The 24849-nt window shown below is 45.8% G+C and overlaps 1 protein-coding gene across 2 annotated transcripts in view; it reads right to left on the reverse strand.

Moving 5' to 3' along the window:
- Positions 1-16339: 16339 nt before the first annotated feature.
- The window catches only part of GJC1 (gap junction protein gamma 1), a 27984-nt gene continuing 19474 nt past the window's right edge, over positions 16340-24849 (reverse strand). For both annotated transcript variants that reach the window (XM_032163886.2, XM_058444867.1), the window contains exons 2-3: positions 22719-22794; positions 16340-21172 (exon numbers count right to left, since the gene is read on the reverse strand). In XM_032163886.2, coding sequence (XP_032019777.1) covers positions 19962-21152 — 1191 coding nt within the window. In that variant the 5' untranslated portion in view covers positions 21153-21172; positions 22719-22794 and the 3' untranslated portion in view covers positions 16340-19961. The remainder of the gene's footprint in view (positions 21173-22718; positions 22795-24849) is intronic.

The raw sequence follows: 24849 nt of genomic DNA on the forward strand, positions 1-24849 counted from the left end.
TAGGACAGTTATCACTTACACTGGCTCCATGTGGCCCCAGGGGCAGCCCAGCCTGAGGTCCCCGCTCACTACACTCAGTCCTCCAGGCCTGGCTACATCCTTAGGCCACGCTGGTGTTGGGCCCCGAAGGGTTAATTGCTGCTGCCCTCACCCCCACAGACCCCTCTGTTCAGCCCTGGCCCTCCGCCACCTGAACCCCTGCCCGCTTGGCAGCCTCAGGCTTCCTGACAAGTGTCTGACCGGCTGCCAATCTCCACTCTCCCCAAGAGCCGTCTGCTTCTCTCTGGCAGCCGCGGTGCCCACTTGGGTTTAAAAATAAACTCGCTATCTGCCTTTCCTCCAGCAGAATCCCAGGCACTTCTTCCATGTGGAGCTGGATCCCAGCCGCCCCCGAAAGCACCATGTCGCCTTCATCTCAGCGGCCCCTGCGAGGAACACGTTCTACGACTCCATTGTAGGGACTTTGCTGCAGAAAACTCCATTTTATTGTGGGGCACCTGTCACTTCTCCCATCTGAGGGTCATTTCTGGGTGGAGGATGTAAGTGCAGGAGTGGGGTAGAGGCGTAGGGCTGCTCTAAGGGGTATGGGGGTCCCAGGATGGCTCAGACAGGTGTGTCTGCAAAACCAGCATCTCCAGCCTCAGTGGGGCACTGTGTGGCCTTCACACCCACAGTGCCCGGGGTTCCCTCCCCTCTTCCTGCCATTTAACTTCCCTCTGCTCTCTTCAGAACTCACCCTGTCCCACCCCTTCTCTCCCTGGTGGCCTCTCCCCTCATGCTCCTAGGAGAAAGGCCAGCTCCCCAGCTCCCAGCTTGCTTCTTCCCAGCGCCTTCAGGCCCTTCCCCAAGGGCTAACCCCTCCCACTTTGCTTCGAGCCCCTGCCCCTTGTACCACTTCAGGCCATGGTTCTGCCATTTGCCAATCCTCTCCCCCGTGTCTCCTGCTCCTTCCTATAACTCAGGCCTTTTCATCCTTAAACACAAACCACCACCCCAACCACCCCCAGCCGCACCCCCAGCCCCAGCGCCTCTGCAGCCCCACTGCACCGTGGCATTGCTGCTCCCACTGCCACGGTTCCCACTGCTGTCCAGTCCTTGGGGCAAACAATGGGGGCTGCCAACTCCAAACCAGCCTCCTGCTCATGCCACCACCTGCTCCAGTCTTACAGGCTGAGCACCACAGACCCTCCCCCCAGCGTGGCTGTGGCCAGAGCTCTGGCTCACCTGCCCCTTCCCTGCTCGCCTCTCCAGCCCATTTCAGCCCATCTTCCCCCCTAGGCTCCTGCCTTGGGAATTTCTTTCTGTTCCTGTTCCTTGAAAGCTGTCACCCTTGGATCTTCCCCCGCATTTATGATTTCCTCCCATTTTATTTATTTTTGAGACAGAGTCTCACTCTGTCCCCTAGGCTGTAGTGCTTTGGCACAATCTCGTCTCACTGCAGCCTTCACCCCACTGCAGGCTCAAGTGATTCTCCCACCTCATGTCCCCCGAGTAATTGAGACTACAGGCGTGTGCCACCACACCTGGCTAATTTTTATATTTTTTGTAGAGACAGGGTTTTGCCATGTTGCCCAGGCTGGTCTTGAACTCCTACATTCAAGCAATTCAGCCTCCCAAAGTGCTGGATTACAGGGGTGAACCACCACTTCTGGCCTCCAGCCCACTTTATATGACTAACTCCTACTCATCTGTTAGGTCACAATTTATCCATCACTGCTCCAGAAAGCCAGCCTGGGTGAGATGCCTGTGCCCCGTGCTCCTGGAGCACTTTCTGATCAGCTCCCTGGGTCCAAGCACGCAGCACCCTGAACCCTGACAGCCTGTCTATTCCCCCTCAGCAGCGTCGGCCCCTTGAAGTGTGGGATGGGGTCTGCCTGTTACAGTGTCATAGTTCCAGCATGGAATCTGGTGCCTGCAACATGAGTGGTGCTTAATAAATGCTTGTGGAGTGAACTGCTCAGTGCTACACAAGACTAGAACAAATGTGCAAATGTAAAATGGGACCAGAAAATCCAGACTGACTCACAACTGTTTTTACTTTTATTGGTTTTATTTTATTTTTATTTTTATTTATTTATTTATTTTTGAGTTAGGGCTTTGCTCTGTTGGCCGTGCAGTGGCTCCATCATGGCTCACTGCAGCCTCGACCTCCCAGGCTCAAGTGATCCTTCCACCTCAGCTTCCTGAGTAGCTACGACTATAGGTGTGCCACCATACCCAGTTAATTTTAGTTATTTATCTATTTTATTTTATTTTGTATTGTTTTATTTTATTTTATTTTATTTTATTTATTTAAAGATGGAGTCTCGCTCTGTCACCAGGCTGGAGTGCAGTGGTGTGATCTCAGCTCACTGCAACCTCCACCTCCTGGGTTCAAGCAATTCTCCTGCCTCAGCCTCCTGAGTAGCTGGGACTACAGGTTCGAGTCACCATGCCCAGCTAATTTTTGTATTTTTAGTAGAGACAGGGTTTCACCATGTTGGCCTGGATGGTCTTGAACTCCTGACTCAGGTGATCCACCCGCCTCGGCCTCCCAACATGCTGGGATTACAGGCGCAAGCCACCGCTCCTGACCCCTATTTTATTTTATTTTATTTTTTTTTGAGACGGAATTTCACTCTTATTGCCCAGGCTGGAGTGCAATGGCACAATCTTGGCTCACCACAACCTCTGACTCCCGGGTTCAAGCGATTCTCCTGCCTTAGCCTCTTGAGTAGCTGGGATTACAGGCATGCACCACAATGCCCGACTAATTTTGTATTTTTAGTAAAGATGGGGTTTCTCCATGTTGGTCAGGCTGATCTCAAACTCCCAACCTCGGGTGATCTGCCTGCCCGCTTTGGCCTCCCAAAATGCTGGGATTACAGTCATGAGCCACTGAACCATCTTATGTTATTTTATTTTATTTAATTATTTTTGAGACGGAGTCTCACACTGTCGCCCGGGCTGGAGTGCAGTGGTGCGATCTTGGCTCACTGCAATATCCCCCTCCCGGATTCAAGCAATTCTCCTGCCTCAGCCTCCTGAGTAGCTGGGATTACAGGGTCTCGCCACCACGCCTGGCTAATTTTTTGTATTTTTAGTAGAGACAGGGTTTCACCATGTTGGCCAGGCTGGTCTCGAATTTCTGACCTCGTGATTCGCCTGACTCGGCCTCCCAAAGTGCTGGGATTACAAGCGTGAGCCACTGCACGAGGCCTATTTTTATTTTTTTTGAGACAGAGTCTCGCTCTGTCGCCCAGGCTGCAGTGCAGTGGGGCAATCTCGGCTCACTGCAACCTCCATCTCCCGGGTTTAAGCAATTATCCTGCCTCAGCCTCTTGAGTAGCTGGGATTACAGGCGTGTGCCACCACACCCACCTAATTTTTATATTTTTAGTAGAGATGGGGTTTCTCGAACTCCTGACTTCAGGCAATCCGCCTGCCTTGGCCTCCCAAAGTGTTGGGATTACAGGCGTGAGCCACCATGCCCAGCCCCAGTTAATTTTAATTTTAATTTTTGTGGAGACAGAGTCTCAATATTTGCCCAGGCTGGTCTCGAACTCCTGGACTTAAGCAATCCTCCCTCCTTGGCCTCCCGAAATGCTGGGATTACAAGTATGAGCCACCGTGCTTGGCTGACAACTATTCTGCTCAGCTGGAGTTTAAACTGAAATTTCAGTTATCTTTGGGATGTGGAGGCAAGACAGTTTCATTTGAGACATACCCCATGGCACATGCACGCTGTAGAAATGCCTTTTCTGGCCAGGCGCAGTGGCTCATGCCTGTAATCCCAGCACTCTGGGAGGCCGAGATGGGTGGATCATGAGGTCAGGAGTTTGAAACCAGCCTGGCCAAGATGGTAAAACCCCGTCTCTACTAAAAATACGAAAATTAGCCAGGCGCGGTGGCATGCACTTATAATCCCAGCTACTTGGGAGGCTGAGGCAGGAGAATTGATTGAACCCCAGAGGCTCAGGTTGCAGTGAGCTGAGATTGCACCACTGCACTCTAGCCTAGGCAACAGAGCAAGACTCGTCTCAAAAAAAAGAAAAAGAAAAAGAAAACCAAACCTAATGACCAGTGTTGTTGAAAAGAGGATGGAGCCAGGTGCGGTGGCTCCCGTCTGTAATCCCAGCACTTTGGGAGGCCAAGGCAGGCGGATCACGAGGTCAGGAGATCAAGACCATCCTGGCTAACACAGTGAAACCCCGTCTCCACTAAAAATACAAAAAAATTAGCCAGGCGTGGTGGTGGGTGCCTGTAGTCCCAGCTACTTGGGAGGCTGAGGCAGGAGAATGGCGTGAACCTGGGAGGTGGAACTTGCAGTGAGCCAAGATCGCGCCACTGCACTCCAGCCTGGGCAACTGAGCGAGACTCCGTCTCAAAAAAAAAAAAAAAAAGAAGACTAAAATCCTGTTTATTCAGACGGAATTGCAGAATCTGAAGACAAGAGGGACATAAGAAAGAATTCTACAACTCGTGGGCTTTATGCAAATTCTTACCATAAGGGGAAACACAGACCCCCAAAAAGGAACGACTTCTGTCTCAGAAAACTCAAATGGTGTCCAAGTTTGGCCTCCCTGCAATTTCTATGCACCGGGACCCGTTTCCTAAGACAGTCCTTTAAATATGTAAAGATGCTGTTTCCCCAGTGCACGTCTTCTCTTTCTCAGTCTAAGAATCCTTTCAGGTTCCCTAACTGCTCCTCACAGCTATGGGCCCTGCCCTGCCCTTTCCTCCCCAGCCCAGTCCAGCCCTGCCCAGTCCAGCCCTGCCCTGCCCTGCCCTACCCTTCCCTTCCCTCTGAACAGGCTCCAACCCACCCACTTCCTCCTGAAGTACCTTGCCCAGAAATAAAGAGCAAGCTCCAGTGCATTCTGCCCAGAAGAGCCTCAATGAGGGTTATCTTATTTCCTTTTTTTTTTTTTTTTTAGACAGAGTTTCGCTCTTGTTGCCCAGGCTGGAGTGCAATGGCGCAATCTTGGCTCACCACAAAGTCCGCCTCCCGGGTTCAAGCGATTCTCCTGCCTCCGCCTCCTGAGTAGCTGGGATTACAGGAATGTGCCACCACGCCCGGCTAATTTTTTGTATTTTCAGTAGAGATGGGGGTTTCTCCACGTTGGTCAGGCTGGTCTTGAACTACCGAGCTCAGGTGATCCACCTGCCTCAGCCTCCCAAAGTGCTGGGATTACAGGCATGAGCCACCGTGCTCAGCCAAATTTTTTTTGTTGTTGTTTTTGAGAGACAGAGTCTTGCTCTGTCGCCCAGGCTGGAGTGCAGTGGTGCGATCTCAGCTCACTGCCAGCTTCGCCTCCTGGGTTCACGCCATTCTCCTGCCTCAGCCTCCCGAGTAGCTGGGACTACAGGCGCCCGCCACCGCGCCCAGCAAATTTTTTTTGTATTTTTAGTAGAGACAGGGTTTCACCGTGTTAGCCAGGATGGTCTTGATCTCCTGACCTGGTGATCCGCCCTCCTCGGCCCCCCAAAGTGCTGGGATTACAGGCATGAGCCACCGCGCCCGGCCAATTTTTTTTTTTTTTTTTTTTTTTTTTGAGACAAGGTCTTGCTTTATTGCTCAGGCTGGAGTGCAGTGGCACAGTCTTGGCTCACTGCAACCTCTATTTCCCGGGTTCAAGCAATTCTCCTGTCTCAGCTTCCCGAGTAGCCGGGATCATAGGCATGTGCCACCACGCCTGGCTAATTTTTGTATTTTTAGTAGAGACGGGGTTTCACCATGTTGGCCAGGCTGGTCTCAAATTCCTGAACTTAGGTAATCTACCCGCCTCGGCCTCCCAAAGTGCTGAGATTATAGGCATGAGCCACCACGCCCAGCCTAAATTTTTTTTTTTTTTTTTGGGAGGTGGAGTCTTGCTCTGTCGCCCAGGCTGGAGTGCAGTGGCACGATCTCGACTCACTGCAAGCTCTGCCTCCCAGGTGCACACCATTCTCCTGCCTCAGCCTCCCGAGCAGCTGGGACTACAGGCACCCACCACCATGCCCAGCTAATTTTTTTTTATTATTTTTTAATTTTTAGTAGAGACAGGGTCTCACCATGTTAGCCAGGATGGTCTCGCTCTCCTGACTTTGTGATCCACTCATCTTGGCCTCCCAAAGTGCTGGGATTACAGGCGTAAGCCACCATGCCCGGCCCGGCCTAAATTGTGTGTGTGTGTGTGTGTGTGTGTGTGTGTGTGTGTGTGTGTGTGTGTGGAAATGGGAGAATTGCTATGTTGCCCAGGCTGGTCTTGAACTTCTGGCCTTAAACTATCCTCCTGCCTTGGCCTCCCAAAATGTTAGGATTACAAGCATCAGCTGCTGTGCCCGGCCACATATATGCTTTTAAAAAGACAATGCTCATAATGCCAAATATTTTTTTTTGAGGGATGGAGCAATTATTGATGTCTTTTGGTTTCTCTTTATTTTCTGAATTGTCTCTATTTTAAAATAAGGAACTCGTAGTATCTTCATAACCAGAAAACAATAAGTAATTAAAACTGAGAATAACCCCCCCAAAAGAAGGCAACGGTATTTACAGTAAAAAAAAAAAAAGTCAGCTGGGTGCAGTGACTCACACTTGTAATCTCAACACTTTGGGATGCTGAGACAAGAGAATCACTTGAACCTGGGAATTCAAGACCAGCCTGGGCAACACAGTGAGACCCCCATATCCACAGAAAAATTTAAAAATTAGCCGGATGTAGTGGCATGTGCCTGTAGTCCTGGCTGCTTGGGAGGCTGAGGTGGGAGGATCACTTGAGCCCAGGAGATCGAGGCTGCAGCGAGCTATGATCATGCTACTGCACTTCTGCCTGGGTAACAGAGCAAGACCCTTTCTCAAAAAAAAAAAAAAAAAAAAAAACTAATTGAACTCTATGCACTGTAAACCGGTATATTTATTGTCTATAAATTATGCCCCCATAAAGTTAATGTTTAGAAGCTAAAAATGCCTTTAGATGGCCTACATTCATTTCAAAATGTATATTCTGGCATCTAAGTTATAATCTTTATGGAAGTCTAATTCATGTACACTGGCAGTAGGGGTTCCTGGTCAATTCGCAAGTGTTCTCTTCAAGACAAAATAAGTTCTCTAATTTTGGTGCCACCAATTTAGGATTTGGAGGTCTGTAGCCTGGTATTATCAAAGACAACAATTGTAATTTGGCTGAATAAATGGTTTGCTAAGCAAAGAGTAGACATATGTATATGCTTGTATGTGCACAGATATTTCTGGGAAGAAACGGTAGACTGAACAGTGGTCACCTATGAGGAGTGAGAAGACCCAGGAGCATGGGGGAGACTTAATTTTCTTTTCTTTTCTTTTTTTTGTTTTGAGATGGAGTCTTCCTCTCTTGCCCAGGTGATCTGTTTCGTGATTCGCCTGCCTCGGCCTCCCAAAGTGCTGGGATTACAGGCGTGAGCCACCAAGCCTGGCCCTTGTTTTTTTTTTTTTTTAAAAGACAGAATGTTGCCAGGTACAGTGGCTCAAGCCTGTAATTCCAGGATTTTGGGAGGCCGAGGCAGGTGGATCAACCGTGGTCGGGAGTTTGAGACCAGCCTGACCAACATGGAGAAATCCCGTCTCTACTAAAAATACAAAATTAGCTGGGCGTGGTGGCATGTGCCTGTAATCCCAGCTACTCGGGAAGCCGAGGCAGGAGAATTGCTTGAACCCGGGAGGCAGAGGTTGAGGTGAGCCGAGATCGCATCATTGCACTCCAGCCTGGGCAACAAGAGCGAAACTCCGTCTCAACACAGAATTTTCACTCTCTGTCACTCAGGTGGGGTCATGGCATGATCCTGGTCACTGCAATTCCGACTCTCCTCAGCCTCCCAAGTAGCTGGGACTACAGGCGCCCGCCACTACGCCCACCTAATTTTTGTAGTTTTAGTAGAGACAGGGTTTCACCATGTTGGCCAGGCTAGTCTCAAACTCTTGACCTCAGGTGATCTGCCTGCCTTGGCCTCCCAAAGTGCTGGGATTACAGGCGTGAGCCTCAAAATTCTTTTATTTGTTTGAATACATTTAAAAAATTTTTAAATTGTGGTAAAAAACACATAATACAAAACTTACCCTCTCAATGTTTAAGAGTACAGTTTAGGCTGGGCGCGGTGGCTCACGCCTGTCATCCTAGCACTTTGGGAGGCCGAGGTGGGCAGATCACCTGAGGTCAGGAGTTCAAGACCAGCCTGGCTAACATGGCGAAACCCCGTCTCTACTAAAAAATACAAAAATTAGTTGGACATTGTGGCAGGTGCCTGTAATCCCAGCTACTCGGGAGGCTGAGGTTGTGGTGAGCCAAGATCATGCCACTGCGCTCCAGCCTGGGCAAAAGAGCGAGACTCTGTCTCAAAAAGAAAAAAAAAAGAGTACAGTTCAGTGGTGTTAACTATATGCATGTTTGTGTAGCAGATCCCTAAAAGTTTTTCATCTTGCAAAACTAAAACTCTATACCCATTGACAACTGCCTATTCCCCACTCCCTCCAGCCCCTGGCCACCACCACTCTATGTTGTTTTCATGATTTTGACTATTCTGAGTCTCATATAAGTGGAGTCACACAGTATTTGTCTTTTTGTGGCTGGTTTAATCCACTCAGCATAATGTCTTCAAGTCTCATTCACGTACCGGGTGTCAGGATTTCCTTCTTTCAAGGCTGAATAACTTTCTATTGTACGGAGGGACCACATTTTCTTTTCTTTTCTTTTTTGTTTGAGACGGGGTCTCACTCTGTCATGCAGGCTGGAGTGCAGTGGTGCCATCCTGGCTCACTGCAACCTCCGCCTCCCAGGTTCAAGCGATTCTCACGCCTCAGTCTCCTGAATAGCTGGGATTACAGGCTCCCACCACCACCACGCCCGGCTAATTTTTGTATTTTTTGTCAAGATGGGTTTTCGCCATGTCTCCCAGGCTCGTCTCGAACTCCTGGGATGAAGTGATCCTCCCACCTCAGGACTCCCAAAGTGCTGGGATTACAGGAGTGTGCCACCACACCCAGCCTTTTTAAAAAATCTTTTATACTGTATATATTTTATCTTTCACTGTACCTTTTGTTTAGATATGTCTAGATGTACAAATACCATTGTGTTGCCATTGTCTACAGCATTCCGTATAGACACACACTGGATGTGTTTGTAGCCTAGGAGCAATAGGCTATACCACAGAGACTATGTGTGTAGTAGGCTATGCCGTACAGGTTTGTGTGAGTTCACTCTATATTTGTACAATGACAGAATCTCCTGATGTTAAGTGTTGCATGACTGTAACAGTCCCCACCCTATACCATGTCTCTTCTAGGCCAAAGCCCCCTCCCCAGAGCAGACCCCTAGCACTCCACAGCAGGATCACAAGCTGGTCTCTGGTCCCAGACCCTGCGGATCCTTGTCGACACTTCCAGTCTCGATCACTTCCCGATGGTTTGAATGTGAAGTCAGCAATCCACGGAACAATTTGCACTTACTGTTTCCAGGGCTTTTGCTGTTAAAAGTGTCTTCAGGTTCCCCGATCTTCCTGCAGATGCCCCTGCAGTCAGAGGCTGAGTCTGTCCCTTCTCCCAGCAGCAGCTGGGTACAGGATCTAACATCAGTCTCTGCCTGCTGGGCAGAAGCCACAGCTGCAATGTGCTTTCAGAAAAATGGGCCAGGCCAAAGGAGCTCCCTGTCAGTGCTTTTCAGTGTTCCCAGCACAAAGATAAAATTACACTTCCATAGGAGTACACAAACTAAAAATAAAATTTAAAGAAAGCGATCTAGTTCTGTATCATTCTCCCCATGGTCGGGTCCCATTCGGGTCACTGGACATGCACTGAAATCGCTTATGAACAGCTGCTTGGTTCTGCCTCGCCTGGAGTTTACGGCTGTCAGCATCCCCAGCCCTCTGTGATGGCCCCAGGAGAGCCAGGCAGACAAGGATACTTGTGGCGGTTTGGCTGAGGGCAAAGACGAAGACATCAGTTCTTTCCTCCAGGCACGTGCAGGGGGCTTCTTTAGGTTTTTCTTTCACAAGCCCCTATCTAGCTTAGAGTAGGCAGAGCACGTCAAGGGCAGGGCAAGGAAATGCCGTGCCATTTCCTTAGGATCCAGGGGGGCGGGAGAAAAAGTCAGTTGTCAAAGAATGCTTGTCACCATGTCATGTCAGCAGCTCTTTTTCTGGTGCTTTCCAATCCTGAGTCACTTCCTGTTTCTAAGTTACTCCAAGATGTCATTAACTGCAGGAAGGAGAAATTTCTAAGTAATGACACCAACTCTTGCTTACATACAAGGTGAGATGGTTCTTTTCACATGGACCTAGTCATAGTCATGATCCAGAAGTTCTAAATCCATATTTTATTTATTTTGAGATGGAGTCTCACTGTGTTACCCAGGCTGGAGTGCAGTGGTGCGATCTTGATTCATTGCAACCTCTGCCCTCCCGCCCCAGATTCAAACAATTCTCTTGCCTCAGCCTCCTGAGTAGCTGGGATTACAGGCGCCTTCCACTGCGCCCAGCTAATTTTTGTATTTTTAGTAGAGACGGGGTTTCACCATCTTGGCCAGGCTGGTCTTGGAACTCTTGGAACTCCTGACCTCGTGATCCACCCGCCTCAGCCTCCTAAAGTGCTGGGATTACGGGCATGAGCCACCCCTCCCGGCCACTAAATCTATTATTTCATGATGAAACAGGAAAAGTTCCCTTGTCCCCTTGCAGGGTGTGCAATGGGGGAGTGGCTCACTTCTTCAGTGCCCCGCTGCTCAAACCTCAAACTTCTAGGGGAGCATACAGATGGGCAGGCTGTTGGGCTCTGACCCCCAAGACAGTGTCTAGGGGTGAATGCTTACAGCTGAAGCCCCAGTGGGCGTATGTTACAGTGTGTGCTTTTAGTTTTGCTCTTTTGGTTTAGCGGTCTATAGGCAGCTTGTGTTAGCTCAATTAGACCTCTGCCTCATTGCAAGGACAGAGAGCTTTCTGTATCCCGAGGTTCTTGCCTTAGTGTACTGGAAGAATCGGATAGCACGTGGGCTTGGAGAATGAGTGCAAGGTTTTATTGAGTGGAAGTAGCTCTCAGCAGATGGGGGAGCCAGAAGGGAGATGGTTTTCCCCTGGAGTCTGGCTGCTTGGCAGCTCTCCTCTGACTGCCCAGGCCAAACTCCATGTCATTCTGCTTCTGCAGGTCGGTGGCCTGCCAGAGCGCCAGTGCCTGTCGGTGTGTTCCTCCGGATGTCCAGCCGCCTGCATCTGCCTACTAGGGTCTAGGGAATGGGGGCGAAGCATTTGGGCAGGAAATGCCAGTCCTCACCTAGGTCCGTGGGGGTGGAGCCCTAGCCAGGAACCATGCCATCCTCTATGCAGCACTTCCCTTCCCCAGTTCCATATCATTTAAAGGGACCACCTCTTCCCTTCCCAGCACTCCCATATCAATGATATTTTGAAACATGCTTAACATCTAGTCAGGGATGGCACACTCTTCCATCAACCCTGCCCCAACCTCAAAATCACTGATAGATTATTTGGCTGAACCCAGAAGAGTCCCTGGATCCTCTGTGTAGGTCTCCCCTCCAGGGAGCCAACAGTCATTCTGAGCTGACTGATGAGATGAAACTTATGTGCTACGCTAGGTCTAAACCTTCTTGAACAGAGGAGATAATTCAAAACAATTCTCTTGCCCCTTTTATTTTGGCTACTTCAAACAATTTTTTTAAAAATGAGTGGTTTTCAAACTATAATGTACATAAGAATCACCAGATAATTTGGGAGTAATGCAACTATTCTGCATCTTTCTGGTGTGGTTACTTAACTGTATGCATTTCTAACTATACAACAGTTTTACTCCATGTAAATTATATCTTAATAAAAGGCTTTAAAAAATGAATTCCCCCAGAGAACTTGTTAGTTCTGATTATGTAGGTCTGCGATGGATCTAAAATACACACACACACACACACACACACACACACACACACATATATAGACAGACAGGGTCTCGCTCTTGCTCTGCCATCCAGGGTGGCGTGCAGTGGCGCAACCACGGCTCACTGCAGCCTCCACCTCGGAGGTCAACCGATCTTCCTGCCTCAGCCTCCCAAGGAGCTTGGACTACAGGTGAGTACTACCATGCCTAGCTAATTTTTTGCTTATTTTTTGTAGAGACAGGGTCTCACTATGTTGCCCAGACTAGGAATCTATGTATTGCTCTCTCTCTGTTTATATATATATATATATATATATATATATATAATGAATAATTTTTTTTTTTTTTTGAGACAGAGTCTAGCTCTGTTGCCCAGGCTGGAGTGCAGTGGCGCGATCTCGGCTCACTGCAAACTTCGCCTCCCAGGTTCACGCCATTCTCCTGCCTCAGCCTCCCGAGTAGCTGGGACTACAGGCGCCCACGACCATGGCCGGCTAATTTTTTTGTATTTTTAGTAAAGATGGGGTTTCACCATGTTAGCCAGGATGGACTCAATCTCCTGACTTCGTGATCCTCCCGCCTCGGCCTAGGAATCTATGTTAATAGCATTCCAGTTACTTCTAACAAGTAGTCCAATGGTTACATTTTGAAAAAGTATTGTAATAAGACAGATGCAAGGTCCACCCAACAAAGATGCCCCTAAACCCTTGTGAGCACCCCCTAACAACTGCTTCTGGACCCTCCTCTTCCAAGAACAAAGGATACTGGATTGTACAGACCTGGATTCTGTTCCCAAATTTGCCTCTACTTCTATATTCTTCATGCCTTTGTGTAACCTGCTTCCAACGGGAGTTATCTAAAGGAAACAAACCCTAAAAGTATCATATAAGCCCTTAAAACCTTAAAAAGTTTTCAAACTCTGTGTAGCAAAGAAAACAGATTTGATGCCAATACCTTTTTCAGGTATTAGTCTCTGTTCTGACGGCAAATCTGCCAAAGAATCTACTTTCAAAACTAACAGATTCAGAATGATTTAACTGCTCCAATAGCGTTCAAATAGCTCACAAGTTCATTACCAAATATGGTTGGCTGGCCAGTTTACAATCTGTGCTGCTGAGGGTGAGCTGTTCGTGACCTACCAGTCAGCTATCCCGTGTCTGAGGGAACAAGAGGGCATTGCTGCTCCCTTCTCAGGAGGTGGATTAGGCTTTTCAATGACACTGCTGACTCTGCTGCCACAAAGGGTCCCTTGCAGCAGGCACTCCAGGAAAGGCCTCCAGAACCGAGGGAAGTCAAGGGTGCATTCCCAGCTTTTGAGCTTAGACCCCAGCCTCCCCCACCAGGCTACCTATATTCCCCAGATTGCGACGCCACGAATATGCTGACCTATTTAGCCACAGTAGTCCCAGAAGAGCTTCAAATCAGCTATGAAAAAAGGCATTTTTTAAGCCCAAACCTTTAGTTGGAAATTTCTCTGCTCAAGTATTCCCACCAAGATCAACTTACAGGTGAAATGTACGAGGAAGAGATTTTCGTATTAGGTTTTCTGTGTATATCACTAAGCTCTTGGGTATTATTTTATATAAATAGGGTAAAATCCTCAATATGACATTTCCTGGCAGCTGATTTTCAGTTGGTTTCGAATTCTGAGAAAGGAAGCACAAACCACAAATGAATCTTCAAAACTGTATTTGGAATTGACAAAATCTTCCTAGAGACAAGGCCCTGAGCATAGAGTCCGTCTCCACCATGAAAGTTTTACATAAGCTGTACAGAACAAAATTAGCAATGAGTGATCTTTGGCACTAGAACAGGTGATTCCTTAGCTGTTCATGCAATATCCAAACTGCACACCACATGACATTAGATTGCTGGTTAACCATTTAATTTTACATTTAAATTATCTTAAAAGGCTGGAAGTCCTAGCTAAGTTTTCAATATCAATATGCTACCCATGTCATAACACTTAGTGCCTGAGGTAGATTTCTGTAAGAGATTTTGAAAAACACAATTGAGAGTATAATACAGAAAAATATTTTAAATCTTGGAAGCATATAGCCTGGTTCAACAAGCCAACTCTGAAATGCAGAATTAGTACCTTTTTTTTTTTTTGTCTCACTCCATCACCCAAGCTGGAGTGCAGTGGTGCAATCTCAGCTCACTGCAACCTCCGCCTCCTGGGTTCAAGAGATTCTCATCTCATGCCTCAGCCTCCCAAGTAACTGTAATTACAGGTGCGTGCCACCATACCTAATTTTTATATTTTTAGTAGAGACAGTTTTGACATGTTGGCCAGGCTGCTCTCGAACTGCTGACCTCATATGATCCACCTGCCTTGGCCTCCCAAAGTGTTGGGATTACAGACGTAAGCCACCACACCCAGCCAGAACTATTACTTCTTTTAACTCTGTAGAAACTGCACTGGAGAACTTTTTTCCTTTTTGGCGACAGTCTTACTCTGTCGCCCAGGCTGGAGTGCAGTGGCGTGATCTCGGCTCACAGCAACCTCTGCCTTCTGGGTTCAAGGAAATCTCATGCCTCAACATCCCGAGTAGCTCGGATTACAGGTGTGCATCACCATGCCCAGCTAATTTTTGTACTTTTAGTAGAGAGGGGGTTTTACCATGTTGGCCAGGCTTGTTTCAAACTCCTGACCGCTAGTGATCCACCCACCTCAGCCTCCCAAAGTGCTCGGATTACAGGCGTTAGCAACCACGCACAGCCGAGAATTTTCTTTTATTTGGACTCCTGATTTTAGAATACCATGGTTTCTTTTTTTAAAAAGTACGATTATTAACGATTAATAACACAGGAACCAAACCCACTTAATATCATTATTAAAAACAGGCTGGGCACAGTGGCTTACGCCTGTAATCCCAGCACCTTGGGAGGCTGTGCCGGGAGGATTGCTTGGGCCCAGGAGTTTGAGACCAGTCTGGGCAACATAGTGAGATCCCTGTCTCTACAAAAAATACAAAAATTAGCCAGGTGTGGTGGTAAGCACCTGCAGCCCAGCAACGTGGGAGGCTGAAGTGGGAGGATTGCTTGAGCCCAGGAGGTCCAGGCTGTAGTGAGTTGAGACTGTGCCGTTGCACTCCAGCCTGGGCTCAGAACAAACCCCAAAAAACAAAACCAAACATCAACAGAACTACATAGGGACAACAGCAAATACAAATCTTTAAACTCTTCATGATGTGGCCAGAATGAGTACAAGTATGCAATTCAATGATTCCAACATTTGATGGTGACCGTGAATTATTACATATTTATTATATATAGATAAGTTTAAATTTTATTTCCAAACTGCATGCAGGGACTTTATTATTACTATTTTTTTCTTGAGAGAGAGTTAGTTTCACTCATTGCCCAGGCTGAAGTGCAATGGCGCAATCTTGGCTCACTGCAACCTCTACCTCCTGGGATCAAGTGATTCTCATCTCAGCCTCCTGAGTAGCTGGGATTACAGGTGCCCGCCACCACGCCTGGCTAATTTTTGGTATTTTTAGTAGAGACGGGGTTTCACCATGTTGGCCAGGCTGGTCTCAAACTCCTGACCTTGTGATTCGCCCGCCTTGGCCTCCCAAAGTGCTGGAATTACAGGTGTGAGCCACCATGCCTGGCCAAAACCTTTGATTTTTAAAAAGGCGTTTCTTGAAGTACCTTATTAAACATTTGATTTGAAGGAAATTGTGCATGTCTAACATACTTGCCTTTTACATAAAGCTGGCTAGCCAAAAATGTATCAACTATCGATGTTATTTTCAGAAGTGGACTGTCTCTTAAATGAGACAGAAAGCATAAAGTATGGACTTGTAGAAGCTGAACGAGTAAATCATGAGTGTAACTGATAACATGTAAGTCCATTCTTGGTATCAACTGCTAGAGAGTGTTTCAGACCATCACTGATGTCTGTGATAAAGAGCACCAAAGCATCACAGTCCAACTTTTTTTTTAAGCGCCAAGTTCAAACAAGTGACCGATAATAATGGTTGGTCCTTGAACGCCTTTTACCAGAGGCCTTTCTAATCACTTCGTAATACTTGAGATGTACATGGCTCCTGAAACTTGAAAAAGTAAAGTGATCTGCCTAATTTCATGTCATGAATAAATGAGTTAATAAAGTACCTAATACTGATTTTTTTTCCCCTTTAAAGATACAGATGTCCTTCCAAAAAAAAACACATTATGTGGAAGTCCTAAACTGTGAAAATCATTCTGGATTGCAAAGTTAATTTTTATCAAGAGTAAATAATTCTATAGACATTAGTCAAGGAAAATCCCCAGAAAAACTGACTTCAAATGATGTAACATACTTGTGGCTTTAAGTGAACGCACTAAATAATAAGCAAAAACAAAGCCACAAAATGAACATTGACATTTCTTTAGGAGAAAATGCTAATTTTCCCCTCAAGTTTGAATTAACCAAAAAAAAAAAAAAAGCCTATTTCTTTTACAAATCTTCTGAATAACGGGTTTTAGGAAGAGCAGGCCAGGTGCGGTGGCTCACGCCTGTAATCCCAGCACTTTGGGAAGCTGAGGTGGGCGGATCACAAGGTCAGGAGTTGGAGACCAGCCTGGCCAACATGATGAAGCCCTGTCTCTACTAAAAATACAAAAAAAATTAGCCGGGTATGGTGGTAGTGCCTGTAATCCCAGCTACTCGGGAGGCTGAGGCAGGAGAATCGCTTGAACCCAGGAGGCGGAGGTTGCAGTGAGCCGAAATCACGCCATTGCACTCCAGCCTGAGCGACAAGAGTAAGACTCCGTCTTAAGAAAAAAAAGAAGAGCAAAGGACACACCACATCTGCATAAATCCAAGTGTGTTAAGGAACATAATCATGTTGATTGTATCCTGATTCTAGCAGGTGAAGGACTAAGCACTCAACATGTATTTAGAGGAGAAGCAAGTGTCATGATGGAGCATGTCTATTATATGGCAATTCAAAACAGTATGATTCTGATGGGGGTGGGAACTAAATGTTGGACAGACTTTTTATACAAACCCCACCTGCATGTTCCAGAACAATATTCTTACAGATTCAATGCAGACCCCACCAATGGGTTAGCTAGACATCAATAGGCTCATTTTCTTTTTTTTTTTTGAGACAAGAGTTTCACTCTGTCTTGCAGGCTGGAGTGCAATGGTGTGATCTCGGCTCACTGCAACCTCTGCCTCCTGGGTTCAAGCAATTCTCCTGCCTCAACCTCCCAAGTAGCGGGGATTACAGGCGTCCACCCAGCACGCCTGGGTAATTTTTGTACTTAGTAGAGACAGAGTTTCACCATGTTGGCCAGTCTGGTCTTGAACTCCTGACCTCAGGTAATCCAGCCGCCTGGGCCTCCTAAAGTGCTGGGATTACAGGTTTGAGCCACCGCGCCTGGCCCATTTTCTTAATGTAAGTCCACAATATGTCATTAGGGGAAAATGACTTTGGCAAACTCATATGCTTCAAAGGCAGAAAGACATGTACTAAGAAGGCAGTTAGAGCTGGAAAATTCTTGACATAATTACAACTTCAGCAAGAGAATAAAAATAGATTTTAAAAGTATGTGCATGTGGGGAGGTGACAGAATATCTTTATATGTATTTAAGAAGCTGATGAGTTATCCAGACACAAAAGATAACATTCTCATCAAAACAGGCCAAGATGAAACACCAGGGGCACTCTTCATAGAAACTAAGTGGATGCTTCTGGCACCAAATGTCTTTGCCTGGTTCTTCCTGGCATTTCTGCTTGACTCCTTCCCCCTGTATCATTCTCAAATCCCCAACCTTTCCACTGGCAAAGCCACTCTCTTCTCCCTCAGGCTCTGAAGAGATGACACAAATGTATGGATACTTTTTGTCCTTCAATTAAAAAACCTGTTGGAAGCTCCAGTGACGTTAAGAATTAACTGGTAGTTCTTTATCTTAGCTAGGCTTATGTATCCAAAATTTTGCCTGTTTTCTTGGAATTATATGAATTTCCTTATTAAACATTTGATTTGAAGGAAACTGTGCATGTCTATTAGTTACCCATGACGTACATGTGTATTACTTTCTGAAATTTCTCCTTCAGTCTCACCTGAGTTTAATTTTTGCTTAAGATGTTTAGAGTTCCTGAGGTGCTTCTCTAGGCTAAAATTTAAAGATTTTTTTTAAAAAAGCAAATAAAAGTAAATGAATGGCTAAAAGATAAGGTTAAATTTTCTAGGCTGGGCATGGTGGCTCACGCCTATAATACTAACACTTTGAGAGGCTGAGGCGGGAGGATCACTTGAACCCAAAAGTTTGAGGCCAGCCTGGGCAACATAGTGAGACCTCATCTCTAAAAAAAAATTTTTAAAAAAGAATTAGCCAAGTATGGTGGCATATGCCTGTAGTCCCAGCTAATCAGGGGGCTGAGGTGGAATGATCGCTTGAGCCTGGGAGGCAGAGGCTGCAGTGAGCTGAGATCATGCTGCTGCACTCCAGCCTGGGTGAAAGAGGGAGACCCTGTCTCAAAAAAATTTCCTTAAGTTTCTTTTTTTGGTGGGGGTAGGAATGCAATAGAGAAACAAAGAAAAACACTGCACAAAGGGTGCAGTGTTCTACTATTCATCTACATAATGGAGAACTGGCATTTTACAATTAAGATATAAAAAATATTCATACTTTCAGAATTTCCAAGTCAGAGGTGGCTTACAACAGCTTTCGTTAGAAAAGGGTGAGACGCCCAAATAAAATGCTCCCTGGTAGAACAAAGGCCCCTTTAAACCTTTACCAAGCTCTTTCTCAGAAGCTCACAAAACTTAAGATAATGTGAACATGATGAGAAAGCAAAGCTCTCCAACATAAGGTTGAAAATGACAATAAAAGACTAGTGGGATGAACATGAATGCTTGTCAGTGACAAACACATTATGCCTACAAGGAATAAATACTGCACTTCTGTTTAGGTCTATTTACAGACAGGACCCCATGACCTTTCAGGCATAAACCTCCACTGGCAGAAGTAAGAATTTAATCACAAAAATTCTACGGTAAATTATAAAAAATAGGAAATTTGGATTTAGGCCTTCTGCTATTTCCAATACAAGTAGCTCTGAGTATTCTTGGTTGACAAGGGAATGTTTGCATTTCTAATGTTAACAAAGAAAATGTCCACCACTGGCTTCTTAACCAGAGGGAGGGAAACGGGCAGGTTTCTGGATAGAGGCTTAAGGCAAATCAAACAGGTTCACAACTAAGCATCCTATTAGGGATTCCAGGCATGGCTTTGCTTTCTGAGGGACAGCTCCACATCATCTCTAGCCAGGTTTTCCACATTGCTACCAAACTGGGGACACGTTTCTGTATCAGGCTTTTGAAAGAACTTTAAGTTATATACACATACCACCAAAGCATATACTGGTGATGCTTGATATTTAAAAGAATCCTATAGTGAATCATTTATTTCCTCTGAAAATAAGGTTTTCAAAAATTGGCTACAACTCTGATCGCATGAATGAGATTCAAAGATTTCTCACGTAAAAGAAAGATCTCAACATCCTTCTACTGTGAACTCGCTTTCCAAGACTAAAAACTGGTATCTCCTCTTCAGTCTCCTTACATATCTGAAATCATTCCTGCAATATGAGAGGCACTTTTATTAGGTGTAGCATCTATTAAAAACTCTAAAGCCAGGGTAGAATTTGCTGAACAAAGTAATAGCACTAGCCTAATAGGCATTACTTATAAGGACTTTTTCCCCTTTAATATAAAAGTATAACTACAGCAGTTCAATGTACAAATACAAAAAAAGTTCTCATACTAAAAAAAAAGTACCATAATACTGTACATACAAAAACTGTTTAACAAGAATGATTTAAATATGTCTGTTCTTCTCCAGATCTGGAAGACACAAATGTAAAGTTCTGCAACTGTATTATTGCTAAGAACATGTGCCCGGGAGCACTGTGTTTCCCTTTCTCCCCCTCAGCCCAGCCCCGCCTCCAGAGTCCCCTGAGCTTGGATCATGAACCAACAGCATCCCTGAAGATAACCAGAGCCAAATGTTTACTCAATGGAAGTCATTATTCAGTGAGCTGCTGCTTACCATAAACTATGAAAAGCACAGGTTTTAAGCCCGCCAGGATTAAATCCAGACGGAGGTCTTCCCATCCCCTGATTTGCTACTGGCAGTGCTTTTGTTGGACCCAGCTTTGGACCCCACTTTGGCCTTCTTCTCCCGGGGACCATGAGGGTTGTTTTGGTGACTGTAGGCCTGAACTGCCAGATCCAAGCGTTCCTGAGCCATCCTGATCTCCCGCTGCAGAGCCTCCAGGTCAGCTGGGAGGTTCTCCTCATGGCTGCCATACTGCTGTTCCTGGGCTGTGTTGGCCTTGTTTTGCTTGTAGGCGATCTTAGCATTGGACAGTTCGGTGTACTGGATTTGATCTGGTTTGACAGCAATGTTATAGCCAGGGGGAGCAGATGGTGTATTCCAAGTGAAAGGATAATTATAAGCACCCGGATCCTCAAGTTCCCTCCTTTTACTGTTTAGTGAGTCTCGAATGGTCCCAAACCCTAAATGAAGCATCTCCCAAATGTTAAGCAAGAGGCAAAGGCCTGTAACACCATACATTATCAGAAGGAAGATGGTCTTTTCAGTGGGTCTAGAAATAAAACAGTCTATCTTATGAGGGCAAGGAAGTCTGCTGCACACATAAAACGGGTGGACTTGGAAGCCATATAGAAAATACTGCCCTATCAGAAAACCCACCTCAAACACGGTCCTTGCCAGCAACTGCAGCACATAGATTTTCATGAGCCCATCTTCCCGAATCCGTCGTCGGCCATCATGCTTAGGTTTGGGTTGGCTCTGTTCTTTATTTTCCTTATCACTTTCTAACTCCATCTCTGGATACATCATAGGATCCTCTTCGTTGTCCTCCTCCGTTTCTTCCAGAGCCCGGTGTTGTTTCCAGCGCATTGCATAGGGCTTGCTCCGAGCTGCCTTCTTGTCTGCTTCACCGTGCTCCATTTTGGCAATCTTGTGGATAGCATAGCCCAGGTACATCACGGAGGGAGTTGCCACCAGGATGATCTGGAACACCCAGAAGCGTACATGGGAGAGGGGTGCAAACGCATCATAGCAGACATTCTCGCAGCCCGGCTGTTCTGTGTTGCACACAAATTTGCTTTGCTCATCATAATAGATGGATTCTCCTCCTACAGCTGTAAGGACGATCCGGAAGACAATCAGAACAGTGAGCCAGATCTTCCCCACAAATGTGGAATGGTTGTGAATCTCCTCTAGCAGGCGAGTCAGGAAGCTCCAGCTCATGGTGACTGAATTGGTATGCCCTGATAAAAGTGGAAAAATACCAAAAGAAAAATCAACAAAAATTAAATCTTAATTATTAATTATGATATCTCTAGGAACTACTACTTTGAATACTTGAAATCTAACTTCAAGGTTCACAGTGGAACAAATGTTAGAATAAACAGCATCTCAGTTGGGTGCGGTGGCTCACGCCTATAATCCCAGCAATTTGGGAGGCCAAGGTGGGCAGATTACTTGAGATCAGGAGTTAAAGACCAGCCTGGTCAACACGGTGAAACTCCGTCTCTACAAAAATACAAAAATTACCCGGACACAGTGGTGTGCACCTGTAATCCCAGAAGCTCAGGAGGCTGAGGCAGGAGAATCGCTTGAACAGAGCAAAACTCCATCTCAAAAAAAAAGAATAAACAGCATCTCACTCTCTACTATCTTCAGGCAGGTCAATTCACCTCAGTCAACACCTGTTGGCCCTACAAAGTCCTAGAAAGTATGGATTGCTTTCATGTCTCCTCTGGTTTAAAAGGTAAACTTGTAGCTACTATTTATTGAGATATTTCTCAGACCTTGGTTCTTCTTCTTCTTTTTTTTTTGAGACAGTTTCCCTCTTTCCCCCAAGCTGCAGTGCAATGGCATGATCTTGGCTCACTGCAACCTCCGCCTCCCGGGTTCAAGTGATTCTTGTGCCCCAGCCTCCTGAGTATCTGAGATTACAGGCATGCACCACCATTTTTGTATTTTTAGTAGAGATGAGGTTTCACCATGTTGGCCAGGCTGGTCTCGAACTCCTGACCTCAGGTGATCCGCCTGCCTTGGCCTCTCAAAGTGCTGGGATTACAGGCGTGAGCCACCGTGCCTGGCCAGACCTAGGTTCTTTACACATACTATTATTTCATGAGACCTTCAGAGTTTTGTGAGATAGAAATTTAATAAACACACAGGTATAGTTATTCGGTCCAATCACAGAAAAACCACCACTGAGAACATAAAGGGGACACCTCGGTTGGACTCCACTGTGAAGGGGTGACTTATTAGGAAACTTAAATTTTAGACAAGTGCTAAAAGGGATTAAGAAGATGGTATAGCTACAAACTGCTGGCAATCATTAAGAACTAAAACAAAAGACAGAAGGGAACTAGGAAGATCTTCCCTAGCTAGGCTGCATAGCATACCAGATTTTGGTTTTACTTAGAAGCCCACAGTGAATGGTCTTGCAATAAATATTATACCCCTTTACTATATAACAGAATCTACAAATTATACTTCTGTACCTTATTTATGGTAGACATTAAAAAATGATTGCTAAACTGAACTGTGAGGACATTAAATCCAATCAACAGCAAATCCATTTAAAACAGCATTTTAAAGGACAGTTTCTTTCTGAGATTCCCAGATCTACATCCAAGGATCCAGGTAAAAACCACCTAAACGAGCTAATATATGGGAAATCCCCAATAAAGCCCCGACACAAAGTAGACTTAACTTTTAACTTGTCCTCCTCCCTCTCCCAGTTTACTTCTGCAGATTACAGATGATTTGTCAGCACCACCAAATTTAAATACACTTTACCTGTTGTCCAGAACTTCAGTTACCCAAAATTTTCTTAAAGAAATGATGTTTTGATTGCAATTTTTCCAGATTCCCTCTGGAAGGGAAAAAGAAAAGAGCAGGTCATAAGCTTCCTCCCACAGAAAGCAATGAATCACTAAAATGCCATTTTCAGAAAGAAACAAAGTTCTCTATGTATCACAAAAATCAATGAGAATAAGATAGAAACAGGCTTGAGTCTGAATACCAGTCTTCTCCTCCCCATATAGGTGGCAGGAGAAACCATGTAACAGGTGACCCAAAGATTCTTAAGTCACCACAGTCTAAGAATATACGACAGGAAGATGAGTCAGTAGTAAAAATATGAAGCAGATGAACCCTGGCACCTATAGGAAAAAGCCAAAGCAGAAGAATTGCAGCAAATTGAAAGCAGGTCACTAAAGGCCTTGCAAAAACCTTCACCCCGTCTGCTCTATTCCCTAAAGCAGCCAATACACCTCTCAGGGGGATTTGAGCAGCTAACTAGGAACAAGCTGTTTAGCTAAAACACCCAATAGCTGGCTCTCAGTCACAGGAACACCCGTCTCCATAGGAGGTGATTTACAGATACAACTGCTCACAAAAAGTCACAGAAAGAAAACATCTGCATCTGTACTGGATTAAACAGCAAAACAGAAAAGTTTCCAAGATGAATTATTGCTCATTATTAAGCTCTGGCAACTCTGCATAGCTCTGGCCAAATGTCATCCATAAGGCGCCCACATTTAGCAAATAAATTTAAAACAATTCCTGAATGTCATGTGTTTATAGTAACTTAATTAAAAGGGTGCTTTGTTTTGTTGTTTAAAGATACATGAAAAAAAAACCTGGAACAATTTCCAAAGGAACAATGGAAAAAAAAAGTGCAGGCATGAAGCCGCATAAAGATTTGCACATAAGCCTGGGCAAAACAGTGAGACCCTATCTTTCCAAATTTTAAAAAAATTAGCCAGGTGTGGTGGCAGTGGTGGCCACTGCAGTCCAACCTGGTAGATAGAACAACATCCTGTCTCTTACACACACACACACACACGGCCCAGCACAGTGGCTCTGGCTCACGCCTGTAATCCCAGCACTTCGGGAGGCCAAGGTGGGGGGATCACTTGAGTTCAGGAGTTTGAGGCCAGCCTGGGCAACATGTGAAACCCAGTCTTCACCAAACAACAACAACACCCCCCCCAAAATTAGCATGGTGACACACACCTGTGGTCCCAGCTACTTGGGAGGCTCAGGTGAAAGAATCACTTGAGCCCGGGAGGTAGAGGTTGCAGTGAGTTGTGATCGTGCCACTGCACTCCAGCCTAGGTGACAGCGAAACCTCAAAAAATAAAGAAGCAAAAAGATTTACATATGAAGAATCCAGGCCAGGCATGGTGGCTCATGCCTGTAATCCCAGCACTTTGGGAAGCCGAGGTGGGTGGATCACCTGCAGCCGGGAGTTTGAGACCAGCCAGACCAACACGGACTGACCAACTAACTAAAAATACAAAATTAGCCAGGCGTGGTGGTACATGCCTGTAATCCCAGCTATTTGGGAGGCTGAGGCAGGAGAATCGCTTGAACCTGGGAGGTGGAGGTTGCGGTGAGCTGAGATTGTGCCATTGCACTCCAGCCTGGGCAACAAGAGCAAAACTCCATCTCAAAACAAAACAAAACAAACAAACAAAGAATCCAGCTGGGCATGGTGGCTCACACCCGTAACCTCAGCACTTTGGAAGGCTGAAGAAGGAGGATCACTTGAACTTGGGAGCTTGAGACTGCAATGAGCTATGATCATACCACTGCACTCCTGCCTGGGCGAGAGAGGGAGACTCTAACACAATAGAATTTCCAGTACAGCTCCCATTTCTAGCCCTGTTTTCCAACTGAGCTCACCACCTCTTTTCTCATTGAATACACAAGTTATAAAACCTCAAAACAAGAAATAATATAAAATCTTTAAATGGTGATGTAAGCCAGGTTTCCAACACAGAACTCCATGATTCTCATCCACAAATTCTCTGCAGGCTCAGATTTTCCCCAAAGCCTGAAATTTCTATTTGTTCCAACAAGCCAAAATTATGAAAATACAATTAGTTAGAACTAACTCATCTGTTATATCTCCATCCACAAA

This window comes from Hylobates moloch, unplaced genomic scaffold (assembly GCF_009828535.3).
Source record: "Hylobates moloch isolate HMO894 unplaced genomic scaffold, HMol_V3 SCAFFOLD_10, whole genome shotgun sequence".
NCBI classification, from domain to species: domain Eukaryota; kingdom Metazoa; phylum Chordata; class Mammalia; order Primates; family Hylobatidae; genus Hylobates; species Hylobates moloch.